Source organism: Moschus berezovskii, chromosome 9, assembly GCF_049115385.1.
Source record: "Moschus berezovskii isolate FMDL1 chromosome 9, NW_MosBer_1.0, whole genome shotgun sequence".
Classification (NCBI taxonomy): Eukaryota; Metazoa; Chordata; class Mammalia; order Artiodactyla; family Moschidae; genus Moschus; species Moschus berezovskii.
In genome coordinates this window covers 93,991,963-94,015,964 of record NC_142468.1, presented here as the reverse complement: position 1 = coordinate 94,015,964, position 24,002 = coordinate 93,991,963, and the positions used below count along the sequence as shown (strand labels likewise).

Sequence of the window (24,002 nt, the reverse complement as noted above, 5' to 3'; positions counted from 1 at the left end):
TATTTTTTTTTCTTCTTTAAACAGGCAGCTGAAATCTGTCTACTCTGACCTTAAGGATGCTGGAACCAAATCTCTGAATGCATTACCATTGTAATCAATTCCCATGTAAGTTTCTCTTTGCTTGCCATCTGTACTGTCAACAGCTACCTTAAATTATGAAATTTACACCTGAAAGATGCTGACCCCCTCAGAACTCCATGACTTTGCACACAGTCACAGTGAGACCTAGATGAATCCGGCGTTTTGATACCAGAGAATTTGATGGAGATTAAGAAAGATGAATCTTTTACTGCAAGGTACGATTCCCTACTTACCAACTTCAGGGACACAGTCCTGAGGGTTACAAGATTCTTTTTCTTCTGGTTTCAACTGAGGGTCACAGAGATTACTTAGGGTCATGTCATCTGCCAGACAGCGCACTTCCCGGACGCGGAAGCCACCCTGACAGCTCTTGGAACACTGTGAGGGGAAAGGAAGAAAATTAGACTTCTTGGCAGCCCATTAGCTCAGCACACGAAGAAGGCAGATTTTGGAAAATTCTGACATCTATCAAGGAATACAATATTAAAACAAACTCCCCTGCACCTACTAATCAGCTTCAATGTGCATCTACTCATGGCTAGCCATGTCCCATCTGTACCCTTCCAGGATGGCGTCTCAAATTACTTTTAAGCAGATCTATACATTGTATCACTTCTTCCATAATATTTCAGTTTGTAGCACTAAACAACCAAGATTCTTAAAAAAATTACAATACCCTTATTGCACCTAGAAATTGACAATAGTTTCTTCTCTTCAAATATACATTCCATTTTGCTTGTGAATCTCAATTTTATTTTAGGTTTCCTTGCTTTTATTTTGTAGTTTAAAAGTACAGCTACAATTTTCAAACCTTGTTACTGACATGTCAACTTTCTAAAATAGAGATTTTTGGTGGGTGTGGGGATCTGGGTCCACGTCAGGTCTGTACATTGCAGTTGGTTGATAGGCCTTTTAATCCATGGGTTCCCTCCCCTGTGTTTTTCCCCTCGTACTTTAGTTGTTGGGGGAATGGAATCACCCGTCCTGAAGAGTTTCCCACAGTTTAAGATTTTGCTGAGTGCATCGCCCATGATACAGTCTGACATGTTCCTCTATCTTCCACATTTCCCACAGGTAGAACGTTAGATCCAATCTATTCAACCTTATGAGGTGCAGGTTTGATGTGTGTGTGGTGAGACTACTTCATAGGATGTGTTGTCTCTCTTTGGAGGAGGTCAACACTTACTCAAGAGCAGATCCATTAGTTCATCTGGGGTTGAAAAATGGTGATAATATCCTAATACTAATTCTTCTTTTACAAGCTGAGAATCTAAAGCGTTCCCACTCCTTCTTCACTTATGTTTACTCTCTGGTTACCCAGTGGTATGGCTTGTTTAGGAAAGACAGGGCAAATGTTTGATTATTTTCCTTTATTTATCAGTTTTCAGAATAATGAGCTGGTTCCTCTAACATCCTACAATGGTGGATCCTCTAATTAGTTTTTTAATCATTGTAAACTTATACATGGATGGATTTAAATTTATTATAGATGGATGGATTTCATTCAATGCATGGCAGTTATTATTTTTATTGATGCTCACTGATGCCCCATCAGTGGCTATCCAGGGCTCAGAGCTGGTTCTTGAGCTCTTTAGACATGAACTCATCTTTAAGAACCTCCTTGCTGCCTGGTATAAAAAGTCATCCTGATTTAATTTATATCTATACAGTCCCAGACCTGGAATCAGACATTTTTTTTTTTTTTTGGCTCCTTTTAGTGGAGAATGGTATTTTGGTGTCATTTTATTTATTTATTTATCTTCTTGTCTCACTGCTTGGCATGTGGGATCTTAGTTCCCCGACCAGGGATCAAACCCAGGTCTCCTTCACTGGAAGTGCAGCGTCTTAACCACTGGACCACCAGGCAAGCCCCAGAGAGTGGCAGTTTGAAACCATATTCCGGCTGATAGGCATGGCCTTTGCCACTGGGTTGGTCATTGTTTCCAGGATCTTTCAGTGGATAAAACAGAGAAAAATTTTTTTAAGATAAATTAATTTATGAGTTCAAACTGATATTTCTAAGTCAAATTCAGGACAGCAGAATTTTCGCTTAAATCTCTTCTATTTTGTCTGTATCTTCTCTCTCCTAAGCTGAGAACCCTGTTTCTTAAGGCAACTGAGGATAACAGAGCTATGGCATCAAATCTACTATTACATATATCATCAGAGTACCGGGAAGTAGATTATTCATTTACTTTATCACCTGTTATACACCCAACCATCTCAGAACACAGGACAACAGCCATCACTAAAAATGTGATTAATGCAGACAATGTAAACATTTTTCTGCAGTTCTTTTTGTCCTTAGGTATAGACAGTCAGATTACTGTGATTTAGAGCCACAGGCAAGAAAGCTGAAGCCACCAACTGCATACATATTTAGGCTAATTTGTTTCATTGCATTTTCCATTTTTAGGGATTTCTTTTTTAAAAGAATAATTTTGTTTAATAATTATATAAAATATTTACTTTATTCCAAATGCAAATTTATAAAACAAGGTGAATTTAAAAAATGTCTAGCTTCCATCACTGTCTTTGCTACTATAGTAACAATATATTTTATATTTGTTTCAATTGACTTATTTATTTTAAAAATATTTATTTACTTATTTGGATGGTCTGGGTCTTAGTTGAGGCATGTGTAATCTTTGTTGCAGAATTTGGGATCTTTTTTAGTTGTAATATATGGCATCTTTAGTTGCGGGATCCTAGTTTCCCAACCAGGAATCGAACCCAAGCCCCCTGCACTAGGTGTGTGGAGTCTTAGCCACTGGACCACCAGGGGAGTCCCCTCTTATTTATTTTTAAATTTACATGCGGAAAAATTCATTTTCTGTGGCACACAGTTCTGAGTTTTGACAAATTTAGAGAATCATGTATCTCTCTTTGCAAACAAGACAGAACTTTCATCACACAGAACAAATTCCTTTGTTGTCCCTTTGTGGTAAGATTTGTCCCACCCCATCCTCTGGCAATCACTAGTCTGGTCTCTGTTCCTTTTAAAGAATATCACATAGACAGTATTAGACACTATGTAGCTTTGTGTGGTGAGGGGAGTCTTTCTTCCGTTTAGCAAAATGCATTAGAAGTTCTTCCATGTCATAAGAGGTATCAGTTCTTTGGTTCCTGTTGCTGAGAGGCACCCCATTGTTTGGACAAACCTCTGTTCATTCATTTACCTGTTAGGGGACATCAGGGCTATTCCCAGCAGGTGTCTTAGGAGTTTGTGGCCTTTGATGTGGCCTGGAGAGTTTGGTCCTTTCTAGACTCTCCAAGCCAAATGGCAGAAGAAAATAGTGGTCTACTCTTAGGACCATGGCCAACATCAAACCTAATCCTAGGAAGCACATTTCTAGGCCAAGTTGGACCCAGAATCAGTCTTTGCAAACAAGATGCTGATTCTTAGGCCCATGAAAATTTGAGAGTCACCATTTTATGGCCTCCATAGTTTGGAAGTCAGGCTCGTCCCAGCCTCAGGCTCCCTCCTCCCCACCGAGCAGACTGAGCTCAGGGCACCCCGGCTGTGACCAGGGAGAGCAGATTGTGCAGGGAATCTGGGCCGAGCCCAGTGCCTGGCACCCAGTATGGGCCAGCCGTGAGAGGCAGGGGGAAGCAGACGAGAGCACCAATACTTACCATGCTCCACTCTGTGTTAAACCATTTGGCCCCGCAGGGCTTGAGGTGGCAGGGCTGCTGGCTGGGGGGTTTCTCCAGAAAGGAACATTCGTAGGGGTCCAGCACTTCAAAGGTGTCTGTGTTCTTCCTAACACAGATCACCTCCCTCTGCTGGGTCCCGCTCCCACACTCGATGGAACACTAGAGAAGGAGGCAGAGAAAGACAGGTGTCACGTGATAGTAAGGGGATGGGAAATACCATCCACTGAGGAATGTTTACCAGAAGTTTCCATCATTGCATCAGGGAGGTTCCAGTTTTCCTGACAGCTCTGTTTCTGGCATGGAGAGTGCCTGCCTTGAACTCTCACGTCTTGAGGATGCTGGTGGCTGAGAACCTGATGCCCTCAGTAAAATGGGAGTGAAATCAGGTTTCCTATAGGTTATCCCACAGAGCAAGCCATCTAGTCATTTGGTTTTGTCTGGTAGACTCTGACACCTCTCATTGTAAAATAATGAACTAACATTTAGCTTATCTGCTGGCCTTTGGCGGGGTACTGCTGGGAATGAATTCTTTTCCCAGAGTCTGCATGTATGTGGGTGAAGTGCTTCATTAAAGTTCTGTGGGACACACAAAACTCAGAAGAAGACCACAGACTTGGGACAATGTCCCTTACGATCAGCCCTCCCCTCCCAACAGGGCAGCCAGAAGGAAGCTTTTGCCCACAGAATCCAACTCCCTGGCTCCTTACTTGGAGCCGAAGCTCACTGAGGTTGTGACTGCAAAGAGTCCAGTCAGATAATTACACGTCTTGCTTCATTGCATTAGGTTATGGAAATACGATGCATGTAACTGCCCATTACTTATGCTAGTTAGTATCTATTACTTTGCAAAATGTTTTCTGTTCGTGTTTGGTGTACTTGATTGAAAAAATTTTATAAGCTGTGATCTATATACTTTTAAAGACTTTAAAGAAGCTGTTGCTTTTATGAAAATCCTGTAAAAATGTCTACAGCTGCAACTCTTAATATTAGCCTTGCTTCTTTATGCAGGCACATGGTGAAATTAAAAAAACGGTGGGGGGGAACCCATGTCACCACACAGCAAAAAAACCCTCAAACCCAAGCTAACAGACTACAGATTAGTCACACAGCCCATGATAAACATCTCTATCAGCAATTTCCACTTTGAGCTTGTTTTCTTCCATCTTCATAGGTATACAGAAAACTACACGGCTTCTCAGTTTTGGAGCTGTCTGTTCAGATGTTAGAGAATAAATGTGACCCAGACACATGTATGTGGGTAAAGTGCTACATTAAAGCAGACAGGAGGCCTGCTCTTAATGGCTAAAGACTGTGGAAGACCCTCCTGCCCCCCAAGAACTAAGACAATCTAAGTATGAAGCAGGGCTTCCCAGGTGGCTCAGTGGTAAAGAACCCGCCTGCCAATTCAGGAGACATGGGTGCTATCCCTGGGTCAGGAAGATCCCCTAGAGAAGGGAATGGCAACCCATTCCAGTATTCTTGCCTGGAGCATTCCATAGACAGAGGAGCCTGGTGTTCTACAGTCCATGGAGTCGCAAACAGTTGGACACAACTGAGCATTCATGCACACACAAGGATGAAGTAGACCCAGAATTGACAGGGAAGAAAGAAAGCATCTGGGCATGAGTAACAGACTTGGTGGAATATCTTATGAATAAGAGTTGGGCTACTCCATTTCCAGAGTAGAAAAAGGGTCCCTAAACCTGTGAAGAAAGCTGATCGCCGAAGAATTGATGCTTTTGAACTGTGGTGCTGGAGAAGACTCATGAGAGTCCCTTGGACTGCAAGGAGATCCAACCAGTCCATTCTAAAGGAGATCAATCCTGGGTGTTCATTGGAAGGACTGATGCTAAAGCTGAAACTCCAATACTTTGGCCACCTCATGCGACGAGTTGACTCACTGGAAAAGAGTCTGATGCTAGGAGGGATTGGGGGTGGGAGGAAACGGGGACGACAGAGAATGAGATGGTTGGATGGCATCACCGACTCAATGGACATGAATTTGAGTGTACTCCGGGAGTTGGTGATGGACAGGGAGGCCTGGCGTGCTGTGATTCATGGGGTCGCGGAGAGTCGGACACGACTGAGCGACTGAACTAACTAACTAACTAAACCTGAGAAATCTCATCCTCTTGGGACAGTTCCTCTACCAGCCTCAGTAGGACCACTGCTAGCACCTGTGCTCACAACTTCCAAGGGAGTCTTCCCCCCAAAGTCCACGTTAAAAGTCCCGGGGAAGGACTCAGTTTGACTCAGTTTGGGTCAGATGTCCAATCTGGACCAACCACTGTGACCAGGCCAGTAGGGCATTTGAGGCCAACTCTCATTCAAATCATGGGTCTGGAAGGAATATTTCCTTTTATATCTTGAAGTCAATTAATGTTTAAGACTTATTTTCGATAACTAAGTGTGCTCTGTTTCATTTTCTTTGGGGGTAATATCCAACTCCCAGGGCAGGGAGGTGTCAGCAGGTTCTGACAGTCTCATAAATTCAGAAACAAAACCTGGTCTACAATCAATCAGGTCCTGACTCTCTGGATGACAGGGCGATACATTCCATGTTTCTAATCTTAGCAGAAATAAACGCTGCCTTTGCTAGGATTCATGTGATTCTCACTTCCCTGAGCGCTTGCACCATGCTCCGTCATGTCCAGCTTTTTTGCAACTCCTTAGACTGTAGCCCACAAGGCTCCTCTGTCCGTGGAATTCTCCAGGCAAGAATACTGGAGTGGGTTGCCATTCCCTTCTCCAGAGGATCTTCCTGACCCAGGGATTTAACCTGCATCTCTTGCGTTGGCAAGGGGGTTCTTTACCAGCTGAGCCATTGGGGAAGCCTGTTCTCTGAGTAGGTCTAGAGTTAATAGGAGGCCCATAAATGAAAAAGGACTGAATCCTGCTCCCTTCTCTTCTTCCTCAGACACTGGTGGGCACGTGAGTTGAACTGCACTGCTTATCTGCTCTGTGTGAAGGCTGTTATGACCTGATACTACGGTTTCACACAGGACTCTTCCCATTGTTTCAGTTTGAATAGATTGCTGTTGTTCAGTCGCTAAGTCATGTCCAACTCTTTGTGACCCCATGGACTGCATGCAGCATGCCAAGCTTCCCTGTCCTCCACGATTCTCCCAGAGTTTCCACAGATACTTGGTGTAATTAGTGTCCCATACACCGTTCACTTCTGAATTATCTTTGGGGGTTAGATCCTAGATATTTTGCTACCAACAATGAGATAAACATTGGCAGAAAATAACAAACATGGAGAAGAGGAAACGAATATTTATTAAGTACTCCCCATGTCCCAAGCAACAACCCTTTGATATAAAGTGTCTCATGAAAACCCAATAGCGACTCTAAAAAGGTGGTATTATTATTCTCCTATCTGGATGTGGAAACAGGCTCAGAAAGGTTAAATTACCCACCCCAAGTCAGAGAAATGAGGGGACATAGAGCTGGGATCAGTTATCAAGTATGCCTGACTCTGATACCGACTTGGGTAGCATTGGTAGTACTTGAATTCTTTCTTTTCTGAATTTGTTAATATTTTACAGTTTGTATCATAAAAACATCAAAGGAAATTTGAGGAGAAAACATTTGCTCATGTTGTTTATATAAAAAGCTATACTTTGAAGCGGTTGAGATAGGGTTCACATACTTTAACATAGTCTATTTTTCACTTGCCATTATATGTACTTTCCACATCTTCCTAATTATCATTGTTGTTGTTACATAATACCTTAATGAGTTATGATATGTCATAATATCCCTAATTGCCCTGCTGTCACGAACATCTCTGTTGAAAAAGCCTTTTTTTTCCCTCCGGTTAATTATTTCCTTAAAATGAATCCTCAGGAGTGGGGTGACTGGGTTAAAGCAAATGAACATTTTTATGGTTCTTGACTTTTATTGCCAAATTGCTTTCCAAAGGGGCTGTATCAGTTTACAAGGACAAGGCAGTCCATTTTTTTCAGGGTCTGTTTTTAAAGCTACTTAAAAGAAATAAAATCCTATATGGAGCCAGAGGTCCAGAGAATGTATAAATCATGATCATCAGCCAAAATTCTTTGGAGAACAAGCCAGCCCTGGGAGCCAAATGGTCTGAGATCTCAAAATACTGATGGTCATCATAACAGGGCAAAGAGGGAATGATTTAAGGGGGCTCATGTGCAATTTTGGAACTCTAAGGAAAAAAATTAATTGATCAGTTAAGCTACTTTATTGAGGTATTTGGTGTTATTGGTTCTTCATAATGAACAAATGTAACTTCTTCTATTTCTGCTTCTTTCCCGCAGCTTTACTGAGATGTAATTGACAAATAAAATTGTAATATATTAAAAGTATGCTCATGATGATATAGTATACATACACATTGTGAAATTGTCCTTACAATCAAGTTAACACATCCATCCACCTCACATATTTACCTTTTTTACATGCATATGTGAGAACACTTAAGTTCTACTCTTAGTAAATTTCGATTATACAGTATTATCTACTGCAGTATAGATACCATGTTACACACTAGACTGCCCCCCTCCACCCGCCACCAGAACCTGTTCTCCTTATAACTGAAAGTCTGAACTCTTTTACCAATCTCTTCCTATTTCCCTGGCAACCATCATTCTACTGATTGTCTCTCTTTAAAAATTCTGTATTTCTTGTTTTAGGTTGTGCTGTGTCTCTGTCGTGGCACGAGGGCTGTCTAGCTGTGGCACGTGGGCTTAACTGCTCCATGGCATGTGGGAGTCTAGTTCCTCGGCAGGGATTGAATCTGCATATCTTGCACTGGAAGGCAGATTCTTAACCACTGGACCACCAGGGAAATCCCTCTATTCTCTTCCTCTGAATTTAACTTTTTTTCAGATTCCACTACTTGCAATACCACTGCAGTATTTGCCTTTCTGTGTCTGGTTTGCTTCACTTAACATAATGCCCTCCAGGTCCATCCATGTTGTTGCAAGCAGTAGGATTTCCTTCTTTTTTTAAAGGCCGAATAATATTCCATTATAAACAAATACCACATATTCTTTACCCATTCATCTGTTGACAGACACTTAGGTTATGTCCATGCTTTGGTTACTGTGAATAATGCTATTACCCACATGGTAGGGGATGCAGGTACCTCTCCCAGATAATAATTTTCTTTCCTTTGGGTATATATCCAGAGGTGGGATTACTGGATCATATCTATTTCTGCTTTTGACTTTCAAGCACAGCCCAAACTGACTTTATTTACAATAGCAATACAGTAAGAGCGATAGAAGCTACAATTTATTATGTGTTTATTGTACATCAGGCACTGCGTCACATACTTTGTAAACATCACTTCACTCCCTCTAAAAATAACCTAATAGGTGCTGGCATGATCAGCACTGGATAGATAAGGAAACCATGCTGGACCACAAGCTTCCTGAGGGCAGGGATATTTGTTTTGCTCAATGATGCAGCCCAGGGTTTAGAAGAGCACATAGAAGGTGCTCAATAAACACTGGTGACCGAATGAGGCCCCCAAAGCATAGGTAGCTTCTCCAGGGTCATGGGTTGCACAGCTGAGATTCAAATTTGGCATCCCTGGGAGACACCAAGCCCCGTTTCCTCACCCCTCTGCTAGGCTGCTTCTCACCAGGGACAGAGACCCATCGGTTCTGGCCACTCACCTGGCTCCAGCTCCCCGCAAACCACTCCACCTTGCCCGTGCAGGGCCCGTTGTCACATGGGGTGGCCTCCGCTGGCCGGTTGTTCCCGCAGCCCTCCAGGGGCAGGCTGCTGACGTGGTTGGTCATGCATACCACCGAGCGCGTCCGCACTCCAGCCCCGCACTCCGCCGAGCACTGTGAGACAGGATGGGCACGTGAGAGAGGGGGCCTCCCCACGGGCTCGGAAGTCACTTTCAGAGGAGATGAAGGAGGGCAGAACCCGCATGTCCCTACCAACTCTTTCCCGTGGAAACCACTGGCCGCTTGCCATTCACAGTTTCCTTCATGATGGGACATCAGTGTGGCATCCAGTCTAGGGTTCCCGGGACAGTCTTCATTCCAAACATCCCGTCCCACGGCTGTGATTAATGCAGTTACACCTGTGAGATTACCTCTTCTACCTGTTTTGGCTTTCCAGTTCAAAAATGCAATCAATCCCCTACATACAAAGGAGTTCCTTTCCAGGTGTATGTGTTAGTAGCTAAGTTGTGTCCAGCTCTTTTTGACCCTATGGACTGTAGCCCACCAGGCTCCTCTGTCCATGGGATTTTCCAGGTAAGAATATTGGAGTGGGTTGCTATTTCCTCCTCTAGGGGATCTTCCTGACCCAGGGATCGAACCCGTGTCTCCCGAGTCTCCCTCATTGCAGGCAGATTCTTTTACCACTGAGACACCCAATTTGTTCATAAGTCCAACTAAATTAGCCTAGGTACCCAACCAACACAATTAGTTATATAGCACTGAACTGTTTATAATACTTTTCACACAAATAATACAAAAAAACCAAACACATACAAAAGAAAAATATTTTAATCTCACAGTACAGTACCTTGAAAAGTACAATACAGTACCAGCTACATCACTGCTGCTTTTATGCTTGCTTCTGGACATCCTGGGCTTGAAATAAAGACACTGCACTGCTGTACTCCATGCAGCACCGTACAGTGAAGTACACAAAAGCAGAACCTCTTGCAGAGAATGCACACACATGGCAATGTATGACAGACACGTGAACTAACTTACGTGACTGAACATGTGCATGCACGTTTGCATCTTTGAAAGTTGGAAACTTGAAGGTTCCTATATAGAGGACTTTACTGTATAGTCAGCAGCAGAAGAACGAGAGCACAAAAACTTGGGCACATGTCTGCCTGCTAGTAGCTGAATCTGGCCTGGTCTGGGAGAGGAGGGTTGAAGTCCCTCACAAGACACTGCTGCCTGATACTAAGGCAGATGGTTCCACTCCTCAAAGGCCACAGCTAGAGGAGAACTGGGAGGTAGACTGATAGAAAGGGAGAGCTTGGTCTGGGAACCAGGCACATCAGTGAGTGTCACATTCCTATTATCTGTGTGGCTGGGGCTTCCCTGGTGGCTCAGATGGTAAAGAATCCACCTGCAATGCAGGAGACCTGAGTCTGACCCCTGGGTCGGGAAGATCCCCTGGAGAAGGGAATGGCAACCCACTCCAGTATTCTTGCCTAGAGAATGCCATGGACAGAGAAGCCTGGCAGGCTACCGTCCATGGAGTCGCAAAGAGTCGGACATGAGTGAGTGACTAAGCATGCACACACATGTCTGTGTGTCTAGGGCCCGTGAGCCAGTCCCTCGTATCTTTTCCATTATTGCCTGGATGGTTGGACACATTCCCGGCAGGAGGACTCTGGTTCTGCACTGTAACCGGGTTTCTAGGGATTTGTAGGCACATTGCAGGATGGAAGCACCCTGAGGGATTCTTCTCAGGGAAATGGTGCAGACTTGGCCTAATTGATAGGGAGGAACTAAGAGGCAGCCACTCATACCTCCATCCTGGTTAAACTTCCACAGCCTTCTGAAGAATCCAGAAACCCGGGCACTGTTCATTTGATGAGCAGTCCAGCTGCCTTGGTCAGAATACCCCTATTGCCCATCAATCAACAGCTTCCATAAGAGTAGGCAGGCAAAACCATCATCTCCTTCCCCCTCCCTCGCCTACCCCTAGGTATATCCTTTAATTGTGCTTAGTATTTTTTCCTAAACTTTTTTTTATTGTGGTAAAATACATGTAACATAAATTTTACCATTTTAATAATTTTTAAGAGTACAAGTCAGAGGCATTAAGTTTATTCACATAGTTGTGTAACCATTACTGCCACCCCTCTCTCTTCTAGGGCTTCCCTGTGGCTCAGCTGGTAAAGAATCCGCCTGCAATGCCGGAGACCTGGGTTCAATCCCTGGGTTGGGAAGATCCCCTGGAGAAGGGAACAGCTACCCACTCCAGTATTCTGGCCTGGAGAATTCCATGGACTGTATAGTTCGTGGGGTCACAAAGAATCGGACACGACTGAACGACTTTTATTTCACTTTCTCTCTTCTAACATATATCTCATTTTTGTCTTTGATAGATGAACTCATAATGTTTTCCCCTGTACACAGGTAACTGGTGGGATAATGATAAATTATATACACCTTTTAGCTCATTCTTGACACCTGACACCAGGGACCCCCAAGGTGGCCTGGCTGCTGGGAAGGGGAATGTTGGGGATGATTCTGAGTTTGTAAGAAGCAGGGAAGGGGACGGGCCTGTCATTTGCTGAGTGCCTGTTCTATGCCAGACATTCCCAAGATGTAGGGATGGTATGATGCATTTATGCACTTTATTTAGAACTTCACTGTTTAATATTCATGTGACGTGCTAAGGAGAATTAAATGAGTTCTTTCATACCCATCTCTTGATCTCTGAGGCCCTTAAAAGTCTATGATAGTTCATCTCTAGGCCTCTCCCCAAAAGTCAGAAGTCACCCTTGGGATTTCGAACGAGAGATTCACCTCTGTGTGGTTTGGGGCACCTCCTGGTGCCCGCGCCTGCCCGTCAGCCCAGTGGACTCGGGCCCCTGCCCGCCATCCCTCTCGCTCACCCTCTCACTCCACTCGGTCAGGAACCAGCTTTTGGCGCAGGGTCCCATGTCGCAGTTCTCAATGTCGTTGGGCCGGAGCTTCATGTTGCATTCCTCATCATCGACCACATCCCCGATGTTGCTCACACACTTCACGTCCCGGGTCCTCTGTCCCACTCCACAAGGCACCGAACACTAAACACAGCAAGTGCACGTCAGCACGGTGGGCAGTGCCCCCTCCCATCAGGGCACCCTCGTCCTCCTAACCCCCACCTGGGCAGAGGACAGGCTAAGGCATGACTCCTGGTACCCGGCCATGCGATGCTACCTGGGGAGGATCCCAGGCTTCCTTTGATCTTTTGGGCCTCAGTTCTGTCATCTATGAAATGGGAGAGCAGGATGGCAAGGAGCTGACTCTAGCAGTCACTGGTCTTCACTCCACCATGACACAGGAGAGAGGAAACCGGTGTGCACCCGGCTCCCATGGGTCACCCTGATTGAAAGGCAGCCCTAAGTCTATCTGGCAACCAGCACTTCCTACGCTTGGCAGAAAAGTCTTTCCAGAAAACTGCAGGAAGGGTTCTCCCACATCAGGTCTGGGAGGGGCGTGGTGAGAGGTGGCCGTAGGTCTTGCAGGGGGAGCTCCAGAGCAGGCCGCCCCCCAGCGTACCGAGGTCCAGTCCGTGCGGATCTGCCACTCGCTGCAGATCTTGAGCTGGCAGGTGCTGGTGGTCTCGGGCTTCTCCAGATGTTGGCAGCGGTAGGGCTGCACCGTCAGGCTGCGGTTGGCATACACCTGGCGACACAGAACCTGGCGGTGCTGCATGCCCAGGCCACAGGTTTTGCTGCACTCGGACCACTCCCCGATGTCCCAGCTAGTGCAGGAAGGAGACAGCGAGAAGGACCATCACTTCAGTCAGCAGGAAAAGAGCATCTCACACGGAAGCTGGCCGAGCCAATGGACACAGAAGCATCAGAATCATTGGTTACGGGTGACCCCCAGCCTAAAGCAGCGCCTGGCAGCCTGCCTCCACCCAAGGGACTCCGTAAAGGATGGGACTCTGTTCCATACCCTGTTCATCAGTGATAGGACCTATGTTCGGTAAAATTACAGAAAGCCAAGAAGGGACAAGTGATTTTTTTAATCTAGTCACCAAAATAACTCCAAAAGTGAGATTTATCACCCTGTAGTACATTAACCAACTTTGAGACTAACTTAGAAATCTCATTCCAACCTTTGTTATTCTTCATTAACTGTTTACACATCAGTGTCACATATTCTCCTCTGTCATCCTGTCTTGTCACTTACTTAAAGAAGACATTAGCACATGTCCACTGTGTCTTTGGGTAAGAACTATGTTCTTATTAGTTTGAGAATTGTGTTTTAGCCCCATTTCAGGGCTTTTCCCCCTTGTTCTTCTAAGTTGTTTTTTTTTTGATGCGGACCATTTTTAAAGTCTTCATTGTAAGTACTGCAATATTTTAAGAAACACTTATCTTTTCTATTTTTGGCTGCGCTGGTGCTTTGTTGCTGCGCATTGACTTTCTCTAGTAGTTGAGAGCAGGGGGTTACTTTCTAGGTGCAGCGCGCAGCCTTCCCACTGTGGGGGCTTCTCTTGTGATTCCTGGGCTGTGGGGTGCAGGCTTAGCAGCTGTGGCGCACGGGCTTAGCTGCCCTGTGGCATGTGGGATCTTCCCAGACCAGGGGTCGAACCTGTGTCCCCTGCATTGTAAGTCAGACTCTCAACCACTGGACCAACAGGGAAGCCCCAAATTTATTACAATTTTGCCTCTGGTTTATGTTTTGGTTTTCTGGCCATGAGGCATGTGGGATCTTAGCTGCCCATCCAGGATTGAACTCACCCCTTCTGCAATGGAAGGTGAAGTCTTAACTGTTGCACTGCCAGGGAAGTTCCCTGCCTTGTTCTTCTAAAAGTGTCCCATTTATTAATCAATAACTAACCCAATACCTCTCCTGAGACGCTCCCCAGGCAGACATATTTGTGACTTTGATAATTGTGTCTCTGTACACAGCTCACCTGAGCACTGACCACACTGGATTATAACTCTTTGCTTTCCTTACCAGCTAAAACCTAGTTGCTTTAATTCACCAAAGGCTTCCTGGGAGTGTGCTCCTGTGGAAGCACATTCCAACACATTCCAGCTCCTGTGTTAGTCCTGAAAGACAGGCATGCTTGCTAAACAGATTGCATTTTATGCACAGACCAAGTTTCCTTTTAAATCAGATGTAGACTGCTTTAAAAATCAGATTATGTTTACTACTAGGGTCCTATGCAAAAGCAACCTGAGCCAGAAACACACGACCGAAACAGAGAGGTCCTCTTACAAGGCTGGGCAAGGGAAGATGTTGCAGGGCTCCTCCTCGGGGGTTGGCTTCATGGTTGAGTCACAGTAGCTCTCAGGAACCTCTTCATGAGTGTTTCTGTGCACACAGCGAAAAATAGGGTACTGCGATCCTGCAAGGACAAGGACAAGTGTTTCAACACTGGGCTTTGGATGCAGACACGCAGAGATCCTGGTGCTGATGAAGAGAAGCCTCAGAAACAGAACTGTTCTCACACACACACACACACACACTCCTCTATCCTGAGTAGTCAACACCTCCTGCACAAGGGCTTTCCCAGACACTGTAGGGGGCAACAAAGAACAGCAGGAATAGTTCCTGTCATCAAAGGTCATATATATGATCTATCTGGGGACATGGTTTGAACATGTTCAATGGCAGATAAAAACAATTTTCCTAAGAGATCAAGACAACAAGATAGATTGCTAGGCATGGGCGTGATTATAAAATGAACACAAATAATAACGTCTGGAAGGTTTTCTGGAGACATGAAAGAGAACCGGTCTCGAGGGATCTAGCTGCATCATAGAGAGAGGGTTGATTTTGGGTCGCTGTGCAGACATGTATCTTGGAGGGACGAAACTGTTCAGGTTGTTGACCTAGAACAAAAGTGCATGGCAAACTGGCCTGTGAGTGTCAGGTATGTTGAAGAGACAGTCAGGCTGGGGCAGAGAAATAAGATTCAAGAGAGGCTAGAAAAGCAGCTGGCTTTGCATTTGCAATCATTTTTACCCATTCCCCTAGCAAAGTACTGATCTGATGGTATTTTAGTTATTTGAGTATATGTCTGCCTCTTATGAGATGGCGAGCTTCTAGGGGACAGGACTAGTTCTTGCTCAATCCAGTAACCCCAGTACAGCAGGGTAGTGAACTGAAGTGAAGTGGAAGTCGCTCAGTTGTGTCCGGCTCTTTTCAACCCCATGGACTATACAGTCCACGGAATTCTCCAGGTCAGAATACTGGAGTGGGTGGCTGTTCTCTTTTCCAGGGGATCTTCCCAACCCAGGGATCGCACTCAGATCTCCTTCACTGCAGGCAGATTCTTTATCAGCTGAGCCACAAGGAAAGACCAAGTTTGTAAGTGCTCATAAAAGTTTGTTGAGTGAATATTTTTCAGAGGTCTAAAATTTGTTTTTATTTCTTTCCTAAAAAACTACTAATGGCCTCAGGTTGTTTTAAATGCACAGCTGAGTATTTCGTACTTAACAAAGCATAATCTATTTTAGAGGAAAAAGTCAGAAATTGTTCAGTGAACTTTCTAGCTCTCAACTGGGGGAAAAAAAGTGGATTCAATTCTGCCTACCTCTCTCTGCTACCCCCTGGTGGCACCACTGAAGTATTACTGCTGCTGTTGCTGCTGCTAAGTCACTTCAGTCGTGGCCGACTCTGTGTGACCCCATAGAAGGAAGCCCACCAGGATCCCCTGTCCCTGGGATTTCTAAGGAGTGTTTAAAACTGACTGAATGTGCAACTCCAGTGTCTGAGGAATAAGATGCTTTCTTACAAATAATTGTCTACCCACCCCACCCACCCAAGCTCCAGTCTAGGCCAGTACCTGAATCCTGCTGGGCAGAACACTATCATATATCCTACAGCTTTGTCTCAGTTCTGTTGCTAACTGGCCAGGCATTGAGAGTTTCTGAATTTCAACTTGCTATAATTTTAATTGTAACTAGAGGGATAACTTTGAATGTAAGTGTCTCTAAATACTTCATCAGCCACAAAGAGTTTCAGTGCTTCTTTAGGCTGGTCTTGTGTGACACTGAGCCAGAGGCTAGTTCTCGAAACAAACCTGACAGTTTGTAGGACAGTTCTGAATCAGAACAATCATTTGTTTAAACTACTCTTGCTGTAAAAATTTACAATGCAGCTATAACTTGAGACCATTATTTTAAAATAATGTTCCAATTAAGCGTCATTATTAGCTGAGTAAAAAGCAGTGCTGGCTATAAAATTAATAGGAAGCAAAAGCTTTTGTGGAATTAAATTTTGTCCAGTGACAAATCTGCTTCCATTAAGAAGAGATTTTTTAAATGAAATTCAACAAATATTAAGCACACTGTGCTGAGTTATAAAGATGAATAAGATTCAGTTCACAGCTTGCAAGATGCCCACTGGGACTCAGCCATTAAGGGATTAAGTAAAAATCTTATTATTTACTCCATCCTTTTCCCTCCAGACCATGAGGGTTAAACTTTTCTACTTACAAATTTGTGATCTGGAAAGGAAAAGTAAGTACCCCAACTGCTTGGCATTAATGATGGGAGAATTGAATGTCCGTAGCTAAAAGGATACAGGTTACCCTAGGAACACTCTGTGCCTTGGAAATATGGATCCTGCGTGGGGCTGTGTGCATGTGGCCACTGCCTGCCTCTTTCCACCTTCTTACTGCCTGTACAGTATATTTGTCCATTGTCAAGTTCCAGAGGTTAGCCAAGGAAATAAATTCAGAGGCACACTTTCTCTGATGGTGAGAAAACACTAGCTCTATAATTCTTGACCCAATGACCAAAATGGTTTCTTTCTTTGGGTCAGTTTATATTTCTGCAAAATGGCACCTGGCCATCTCTTTATTGTCCAAGAATGCCACACAATTAGTCCTCTAAGTGCTAGCCAGCAAGAATGGGGTGGGGAGGTCAGGTGCTGGCTGGACTTCAGGCAGCAGGAAAAATCTGGGATCAGTTGGTTGGGCTGGACGTTGAGCATGTTAATCAAAATGGAAGTGCATTCCACTGGAGTGGGGAGCATACCACAGGTAAAATGAGGCAAGTCAGTGAAGGCAGGGGCCAGTGCAAAGGTCAGTGAGGCATTGTGAAGAGAGAGGCAAAATAAGGAGAAAGAAAGCAGTAAATGATTCTAGTTTTTAAACTCAGGGATCAACTGAGCCAAGCCAAGAATCTGACCAGATAGACAGAGGTCTGGACACTGATTGAGCAGAGTATGGGTCACTCTTGTCCACTGGTGACAGAGTTCTTTCCTGTGATGATGCTACTATGGTGCTGCAATTTTAACCTGAGAGGCATGTGTAGTCTGGTGAGTGCTGCCAGGAAGGACTGGAGAAGAGTTTTAGAGAGGGTTTTTGTGGGGACAAATGAGATTACAAAGCAAGTGAACTTGGGTTTTGCAGAAAAGAGATGGACAGCCCTGGCAGGCTCAGAATTTCTTGGTTACGGCATACTTATCACTACACGGAGGACCATGAGATGAGCTAAATATTTTGTGCATCTGCACTGCCTTCCTGCAATGCACGTCTGAGACCATTGCTGGCTGGGAGCAAATCTTAGAGGGAGCAAAGGGGTCCCTCCATCATGCCCGGGACAGAATAGATAGGCACCATTGAATGACCACCTGGATGAGTAAGTAGCATCCGTCCAGTGAACACAAGGCTGGGTGAGCAGCTTGCAGGGTGGCAAAGGGCACATGCTCTGTCCTTGTCCCATTGTGTCCATAAGACACTGCCTTACGGTCCCCAGACAGGCCTACATTTCATCTTACTGGAAAGGCTGGGCCAGGCTACATTTAAAGGCTGAGATGGAAGACAGTCTTCTATACCTGCCATCCTTGACATCAAATTACACAACAACAATTTTTATCCTTTTTGTAACTGCCTTGATTTCATCTAGTTCCGAGTATATTTGGTTCCTTTAACTGGCATCATGTATGTATGTTAGTCGCTCAGTTGTGTCTGACTCTGCAACCCCATGGACTGTAGCCCTCCAGGCTCTGCTGTTCATGGAATTCTCCAGGCAACAATACTGGAGTGTGTTGCCAGTTCCTTCTCCAGGGTACCTTCCTGACCCAGGGATCGAACCCCCGTCTTCTACATTTCAGGTGGATTCTTTACTGTCTGAACTACCAGGGAAGCTCCTTAATGGGCATCATGTGTGTGTGCTTAGTCGCTCAGTTGTGTCCGACTCTTTGCAACCCCATGGACTATAGCCCACTAGGCTCCTCTGTCCATGGGGATTCTCCAGGCAAGAATACTGGAGTGGATTGCCATGCCCTCCTCCAGGGGACCTTCCCAACCCAGGGAAGGATCTTCCTGACCAAGGGATTGAACCCCTGTCTCCTGCATTGCAGGCAGATTCTTTACCATCTGAGCCGTCAGGGAAGCCCATGAATACTGGAGTGGGTAGACTATTCCTTCTCCAGGAGATCTTCCTGACCCAGGAATCGAACCAGGGTCTCCTGCATTGCAGGTAGATCTTTACCAACTGAAAGATCTTTACCAGGGAAGCCCAATGGGCATCATACCACTACCTAAATGGTAGACTATTTAGGGACTAATACATGCTGATCTTGAGTTTCTGTGTCAAGTACATTTCACACTGCTCACTACACTAAACTGATGTTGTGACAGATCCTCATTGAATTCTTTTTGGCCTTAATGTATCATTATCTCTTGCTTTCTGCCTCTGTCAAGACACATTTAACAGGCATTTAACTTTCCCTCATAAGGCTTATGAGAGAATTTGGTACAATGACTCTCCAGCTTATGCTCTCTGTGCAGGTACCAAGTGTAAGCACAATACAGCCTCCGTAAGTCAGTGCTCCAGCTCTGAAAGCGTCACGAAACCAGCAAAGGTTCCAGACGGAAAGGGCTCCAGGCCCCAGGAGGAACCAAAGACTTAAATTCGAGTCTCCAAAGCCACTAAGTCAGTGCTCTTATGGAAAAGGTAAAGGCTTCAGAGGTGGTTGTGAAAGACTTTTCCACGTGTTGATTATGCCAAGGTCCCCAAATTCTGTGCTCTCAGATACAAGTCTCTTTAAGAAAAAGGAAAAAAAAAAAAAAAATCCCCAAACCAACATGCTGGGAGCTTCACAGTTTCCCAGTTGCAGAAACTTTCTGAGATATAGCCTTTGTTTCTATGATACCCTGCCCTCAAAGAACAGCTGGATCACAAATAGCACTTCACTGCAAGCAGGAAGCTCTCACCATACATACAAAGGAAATCATGACTAAAAGATTATACATACTCTTAAAATGAAGATCTAAGGCACCTGGAACAGAGAAGCAGCATCAATTTCCAACCCAGGTGCAGAACATTAGATCAGGGGTTTCTGGACATTGTATCCCACATCTGTCTTAACTTTGGAGTGTTCAAGGACTCAGGGTTGTGAGCCCATGTCACAGTCCAGACTGATAATGATATTGACTCTTTTACACACAGACAGGCTTGGCTTAAAGTCTATCTCACAACCTTGTTTTATTTATTTAAATTAATTTGTATTGGAGTGTTAAGAGTCCCTTGGACTGCAAGGAAATCAAACCAGTCAATCCTAAAGGAAATAAATCAACCCTGAATATTCTTCGGAAGGACTGATGCTGAAGCTCCAATACTTTGACCACCTGATGCAAAGAACTGACTCACTGGAAAAGACTCTGATGCTGGGAAAGATTGAAGGCAGGAGGAGAAGGGGACGACAGAGGATGAGATGGTTGGATGGCATCACGGACTCAATGGACATGAGTTTGAGCAAGCTCTGGGAGATGGTGAAGGACAGGGAAGCCTGGCATGCTGCAGTCCATGGGGTCACAAAGAGTTAGACACGACTGAGTGACCGAACAACAAATAGTTGCTTTACAATGCCATGTAAGTTTCTACTCTGCAGCAAAATGAATCAGCTCTACATATACACATATCCCCTCTTTTTTGGATTTCCTTCCCACTGAGATGGACATTTAGGTCACCACAGGGCACTGAGTAGAATTCCCCGTGCTACAGAGTAGGTTCTCGTGAGTTATCTGTTTTATCCTCAGTAGTGTAAATATGTCAGTTTCAGTCTCCCAATTCTTCCCCTCTGGTGTCCATACATTTTTTCTTTTATGTCTGTGTTGCTATTTCTGCTTTGCAAATAAGATCATCTACACCATTTTTCTAGATTCCGCAGATATGTGTTAATATACATTTGTCTTTCTCTTTCTGACTTACTTCACTTTGTATGACAGTTTCTAGGTCCACTCATGACATAAAAATAGAAATATAGACCAATGGGACAGGATAGAAAGCCCAGGAAAAAAACCGATACACGTACGGTCATCTTGACAAAGTAGGCGAGAATATGCAATGGAAAAGACAGCCTCTTCAAGAAGAGGCGCTGGGAAAACTGGACAGCTACGTGTAAAAGAATGAAATTAGAACATTCTCTAACACCATACACAACAATAAACTCAAAATGGATTAAAGACTTAAATAAGGCCAGACACTATGAAACTCAGAGGAAAACATAGGCAGAACACTCTTTGACATAAGTCACAGCAGGATCTTTTTTGACCCACCTCCTAGAGTAATGAAAATAAAAACAAAAATTAACATATGGGACCTAATTAAACTTAAAAGATTTTGCACAGTAAAAGAAGCCATAAACAAGATGAAAAGACAGCCCTAAAAGTAGGAGAAAATATTTGCAAACAAAGCAACTGACAAAGGATTAATTTCCAAAATATACAAATGGTTCATGAGGCTCAATATCAAAAAAACAAACAACCCGACCAAAAAACAGGCCTAAATAGACATTTCTCCAAAGAAGACATAGAGATGGCCAGCCAATGTATGAAAACATGTTCAACATCTCTAATTATTAGAGAAATGCAAGTCAAAGCTACAATGAGGAATCACCTCACACTCAATTTAAATCCCACCAAAACTCCACCCTTCCCCCCAAATCCTATTACTGGATCTTTTCTTCCCATTGGAGAGATGCTGTATACTCCCTCTGGGGTGTAGTCCCCCTCGCTTCATAAACTGACTTTGCTGGGCTGCAGTCTTGTTCCTGGTGGTCTTAGTTGATCGGGATTAAGATAATGGGGTAAATACAAGATCGAAATTACTGAAGAGGAGGAAGGGAGTTGTGAATGTTGGTGAGTATAAAAGTTAGCTAACTAAGCTTGCCAGCTCCCAAAGCACTTTTTTCTTCTGAAATCCTTAGATCTGAGAATGACTCTCCAATGATATTTGCACAACCTTGCCTTGTGCATCAACTTGTAGATCTTGAACTAGGTAAGTGTATTCTCTGATTATGAATGAATGTCCTGTGAAGGAAAAGGTTAACTCACAGGCTTGGGTTGCTCAGACCCTGCACATTCCAAAAAGAGACCTGTGTCCAGGACTGGCCCTTGACTAAGGCTGGAGATAATTAACCTCAGAGCCCCTGGAATACTCTGCTGATGAGAGTTATTCTATGCTGGAGATCTTGGGTTGTGCTGTATCCTTTTGATAATCTAGTCTATGGCAACAGTGTGATTTATATGAATGCCTGGTTTTGCATGCCTTAGGTCACAGAGTATCAGTTTGACCTCTGGAGTGCTAGAGGCTGAATAACTAATGTGGGAGATGCATGTCTGCATGATTGAAACCCAATAAATCCCTTGGAAACCAAAGCTGGAGTGAGCGTCTCTGGTTGGCAATACTAGGCTTATCTATAACATTGCTGGCTTAATCAAGTACAGCCCTGTGTCACTCTACTGGGCCCTAGGGGACACCTGGAGGCTGGCACTTGGCTTGGTGTCTCTTGGACTTTGTCACATGTGCTTTTCCCTTTGCTGATGTTAATCTGTAGCCTTTCACTGTAATAAGTCATAACCATGAGCACAGCAGCTTTTCTGAGTTTTCCAGGTCTTGGGGACCCCCCTAACACAGAAGCCACTGCGAGCCATCCTGCAGTCAGGCTCAAGGAGAGAAGGGCTTTCCACATGCTGGGGCCCACCCGTACGCTCCCCACTCCCACCGGGGAGTCTGCAGAGACCTTCCTAGCCCGCACATGCGCTTACCTTTCCCGCAGGTTGTCGAGCACTGTGTGGTCCCCAGCTGCTTCCAGTTGTGATCCCGGCTCCGCCGAGGGGGCTGTGGAGCTGGTGGCACCACACTGTCCGGCCGGTGGGGAGAGAATCTGTCTGGCTGCCTGACCGGGAAGGTCTGTGCTGATTCCGACGTGAACATTTCAGGTGCCCCGCCGCGCGCGTCTGCCTTCTCCTGGTCCCCCTCTTTCTCTTTTCCCTCCTGCTGGCTCCTCCCTTCTGGTACCAGCTGGCCATTGAAGGGCTCCCCTAGGAGAGGCAAGCGCACACACCACAGAAGATGGGTTTGTACGGTGAGTTGTCAAGAGGAAATGATCCAGTGTTAGAAATCAGGTAGTGAGAGATCATTTCTAACTCAATGCACATGTATCTAATATAAGTAGATGTTAATTTCCCTAATATTAAAATATAATTAAAAATGAATGAGAAAAAGATGAACATCACCGAAGGGAAAGTGAGCAAGGACCCAGGAGAGGCAATTTCTTTTCTTTTCATGAGAAAAGAACTACACACAGCCAAAAGTCATACAACAGTGCTCAGCTTCATTCCTAATTAAAGAACTACACGAGAAAGCAACAACAGCAATTCTATTTATCTAACAATAAGGACGAGAAACCCTGGAAACCTTTAAATCCCTAAAGCCCTCATTGAAGGTGCTGTAAAACATACTTTCTCACACTGGGTGAGCCTGCAAATAGATGCAAAGCTTTGGAGGGCAACTTGGCAAGATTGCTCTAAATTTTAAATGCACACATCTCTTGACCTAGCTGTTCAATTTCCAGGATAATTGTCAAGCAAATATTCCCATTCTTTTACATAAAGCTGTGTGTGCAAGTATCGTCACGAATTTGAAACACCAAAACAGTAGAATGAATTTAAATGTCTACCAGTGTGTACGTGCGTGCTGAGTTGCTTCAGTTGTGTCCAAATCTTTGCGATCCTATTGTAGCCCACCTAGTGCCTCTGTCCTTGGGATTCTCCAGGCGAGAATGTGGAGTGTGTTACCAGGCCATCCTCCAGGGGATCTTCCTGACCCAGTGGTACTAGTTAAAAGAAATTATACTACAGCCATGAATGAAATACTATGTAATTTTTAAGAAAAGAATGAAGCAAATACATGTCATGACTGACAGGGTGTTTGGTGAAAGAAAAAAGCATGATGGAATTCAGTTTGTATACACATACACATATGCAGATGTGGCAGGACACTTTTTGAGAGATTAATTTGTGTTTTGTTCTTTATCGCTGTTCCTCCTCCTCCTTTCCTAGTCCAAGAGGCTAAATTCTTGGATTTTCTTGCCTGAGGTTTTTGTAGGAGAGAAGGCAAAAGCTACTAGAAGTCAACAGCTCTTCTTTCCCATAGCAAAAACCTGAGCTCCCAGTAAGGATAGCAGGTCACAGAGGAGCTGGCCCAGGGGAAGGAGGAGAAAAACGTGGAGAGCACTTTCTAAGAGAGAGAGAGAGTCAGAGAGAGATGGAGAGGCAGGTGTCTGAGGTCTTGCGTTTCCTGAGCACCACAGACCTGCCAGGCAGGA

The 24,002-nt window shown here is 44.5% G+C and overlaps 1 protein-coding gene across 3 annotated transcripts in view; it reads right to left on the bottom strand.

Annotated features, from left to right (window-relative positions):
• The window catches only part of THSD4 (thrombospondin type 1 domain containing 4), a 676,681-nt gene that overhangs the window by 4,246 nt on the left and 648,433 nt on the right, over window positions 1-24,002 (bottom strand). For all 3 annotated transcript variants that reach the window (XM_088839954.1, XM_055436217.2, XM_088839956.1), the window contains 7 exons: window positions 22,441-22,716; window positions 14,652-14,781; window positions 12,975-13,179; window positions 12,326-12,499; window positions 9,393-9,566; window positions 3,718-3,897; window positions 315-459 (listed from right to left, as the gene is read on the bottom strand). In XM_088839954.1, the coding sequence (XP_088696080.1) occupies window positions 315-459; window positions 3,718-3,897; window positions 9,393-9,566; window positions 12,326-12,499; window positions 12,975-13,179; window positions 14,652-14,781; window positions 22,441-22,716 (1,284 nt within the window). The remainder of the gene's footprint in view (window positions 1-314; window positions 460-3,717; window positions 3,898-9,392; window positions 9,567-12,325; window positions 12,500-12,974; window positions 13,180-14,651; window positions 14,782-22,440; window positions 22,717-24,002) is intronic.